Raw genomic sequence first — 3235 nt, forward strand, 5'->3', positions numbered from 1 at the left:
TACTTCCTTTGGTTGGTTAGGCGATACGTCCTTTGGTAGGTTAGGTGACACGTCTTTTGTTTGGATAGTTGACATGTCCTTTGGTTGGTTAGGTGATACGTCTTTTGTTTGGTTAAGTGATACGTCCTTTTGTTAGTTAGTTGACACGTCCTTTCTTTGGTTAGGTGACACGTCCTTTGGTTGGTTAGGTGATACGTATTTTGCTTGGTTAGGTGATACGTCCTTTGGTAGGTTAGGTGACACGTCCTTTGCTTGGCTATATGACACGTTGTTTGATTGGTTAGGTGACCCGTACTTTTGTCGTTGAGGTGACATGTCCTTTGGTTGGTTAGGTGACACGTCTTTTTGTCGTTAAGGTGACATGTCGTTTGATTGGTTAGTTGACACGTCCTTTGGTTGGTTAGGTGATATATCCGTTGGTTGGTTAGGTGATACATCCTTTGCTTGGTAAGGTGATACGTCCTTTGGTAGGTTAGGTGACACGTCCTTTGCTTGGCTAGGTGACACGTTGTTTGATTGGTTAGGTGACCCGTACTTTTGTCGTTGAGGTGACATGTCCTTTGGTTGGTTAGGCGATACGTCCTTTGGAAGGTTAGGTGACACGTCTTTTGTTTTGATTGTTGACATGTCCGTTGTTAGGATAGTTGATACGTCCTTTGGTTGGTGAGGTGACAGGTCCTTAGGTTGGTTAGTTGACACGTCCTTTCGTTGGTTAGGTGACACGTCCTTTGGTTGGTTAGGTGACACGTCCTTTGGTTGGTTAGGTGACACGTCCTTTGGTTTGTTAGGTGACACGTCCTTTGGTTTGTTAGGTGACACGTCCTTTGATTGGTTAGGTGACACGTCCTTTGATTGGTTAGGTGACACGTCCATTGGTTTGTTGGGTGACACGTCCTTTGATTGGTTAGGTGACACGTCCTTTGGTTAGTTAGGTGACACGTCCTTTGGTTTGTTAGGTGACACGTCCTTTGGTTGGTTAAGTGTCACGTCCTTTGGTTTGTTAGTTGACACGTCCTTTGGTTTGTTAGGTGACACGTCCTTTGGTTGGTTAGGTGACACGTCCTTTGGTTGGTTAGGTGACACGTCCTTTGGTTAGTTAGGTGACACGTCCTTTGGTTTGTTAGGTGACACGTCCTTTGGTTGGACAGGTGACACGTCCTTTCGTTGACTAGGTTACACTTTCTTTTTCCAACAGATAACTCGTCCTCTTATTGGCGATCATCTGCTTTTCAATAAAAATCAAACCTTTCAAAATCTGGTGTGTCCACACATTGTTTGGCTGCTTTGAGATTCTCCAAACTCCGTACAGGTTTAGCGTTCAAAAGACCACCACTAGTAGACTATTATAGTTTATATTCCGGGGCAGAATTCTCACGTCTTCATTATTCATTCACTAGCCATTCCGACGAATACAGAAAGTTAGATCGATGGTTTGCTTCTTCATGCTCAAGGAAGTCACGCCAACTCCCACTCTATGTGTTGTCTACTGATAGTAAAGGCGAGAACACACAGTACAAATTGGCAGAGAGGAGTCCAGCATCTTTGATCACACTCCAACATACCTCAGGCTGTGTGCTTCACGTTAGGGTCTGTTATCAACTTTTTGTCTAATGAAAAAATACATGTAATAACATGTTTTTAGAAGAGCGATACTGTTTTGTGATACATACAGAAAATACATACAATGTAGAGTGTAGTGCTCTTTGGATCAAAACTGAAATACAAAATACAAGATAAATGAAAGTCAGATTGAAAAGTGAAAATGCTTCCTCTAATATTCCCCAAACTGAAATGTTGGTAAAACGCCAGTTTTTCGAGTTATCTACCTTCGGCCGATACGGCCACGCGTTTGTGTTGGTCGTTTTGATCCAATTTATTCCAGTTTTTTACCATCATCTTTGTCGCTTTGTGGTACGTGGCTTTACTATCAATTGATTTGTTCATATCTTTATGATAACAAGGTATTAGGATAACAAAAGATTATAAAATAGAAAGACGGAGCTGATTTAGGAAATATAAATAAAATGTAGATGAACTTCATCATAAAACTTAATTCTCACTCACGGGCTATCATGGACAATAGGCATTCAATTCTTGAAGGAAATTTAGGAAAATTTTGATGTGGAAAGCACCACATAGTAAAAAGATTTTAGAAAGTATGAATGAGTTGTCTGTTCATGTCTTAACTCTGTCCGATTATATAAGTAAACGCGAGTATCCTCACCAGACGAACTGTCTTTATACTCCTCGGAAAGTGAGTATCCTCACTAGACAAACTGTCTTTATACTCCTCGGAAAGCGATTATCCTCACCAGACAAACTGTCTGTATACTCCTTGGAAAGTGAGTATCCTCACCAGACAAACTGTCTGTATACTCCTCGGAAAGCGATTATCCTCACCAGACAAACTGTCTTAATACTCCTCGGAAAGTGAGTATCCTCACCAGACAAACTGTCTGTATACTCCTTGGAAAGCGCTTATCCTCACCGGACCAGTTGTCTGTATACTCCTTGGAAAGTGAGTATCCTCACCAGACAAACTGTATACTCCTTGGAAAGCGAGTATCCTCACCAGACGAACTGTCTGTATACTCCTTGGAAAGCGAGTTTCCTCGCCAGACTTGATAATGATCAATATAAAAATTTGATAATTTGAAGTTAGACGAGCTGTCTGTATACTCCTTGGAAATGTACTACAACTGAGCCCACCTCCTTGATAATGATCAATATAAAAATTTGGTAATTTGAAGTTAGGTCGGTGCTCGTTAATGTACTACAACTGAGCCCACCTCCATTATTTTTTATTGCAGATAAATCAGTTGACACTTACCCCCCTAGTTTACATCCCCCACCCCAGAATACCAGGTCAGGAGTTACCTGCCTTCGTATGTCGCTCTCGTTTTATCGTTTTTTTTTAGTTTCCATTTAATGGACGTGTCAGTATTCCCTTGTTATTTGTTATTCGTTTAGACTTCAACTGATTACCTGTCTCTTTAAATTTGTGGACAATTCATGAGGATTTGTCTTGTTGTACTTTACATCTTGGTAAATATTTTTAAAATATATATATATGTATCAACCAGTTTGAAAAAAATTGGACTGTACAGTTAGATACGTGCAGTGTGGTTGTTTGCACGAAGATTGTCATGGAAATTTGATTTATATAATGTCTAGCTCAGTTTGTCAAAAGTAAATTCAAGAGAATTTAAAGTTGTCGAGATGTCGTGTTATATTA

General features: G+C 40.3%; 1 protein-coding gene across 1 annotated transcript; it reads right to left on the reverse strand.

The window, feature by feature from the left end:
* Positions 1–351: 351 nt before the first annotated feature.
* On the reverse strand, positions 352–873 carry LOC132545093 (proteoglycan 4-like). Its single transcript, XM_060208761.1, has one exon. The coding sequence runs from the start codon at positions 871–873 to the stop codon at positions 352–354; it is 522 nt and encodes a 173-aa protein (XP_060064744.1).
* Between the last annotated feature and the right edge of the window lie 2362 nt (positions 874–3235).

The sequence above is a fragment of the Ylistrum balloti genome, unplaced genomic scaffold (assembly GCF_031769215.1).
Source record: "Ylistrum balloti isolate Yb309-2 unplaced genomic scaffold, AGI_CSIRO_Ybal_v1 Utg369826, whole genome shotgun sequence".
Lineage (NCBI taxonomy): Eukaryota > Metazoa > Mollusca > Bivalvia > Pectinida > Pectinidae > Ylistrum > Ylistrum balloti.

Excerpts from the sequence above, each read along its gene's own strand:
- LOC132545093 (XM_060208761.1), bottom strand. The coding sequence starts at position 873 with ATGGACGTGTCACCTAACCAATCAAAGGACGTGTCACCTAACCAATCA.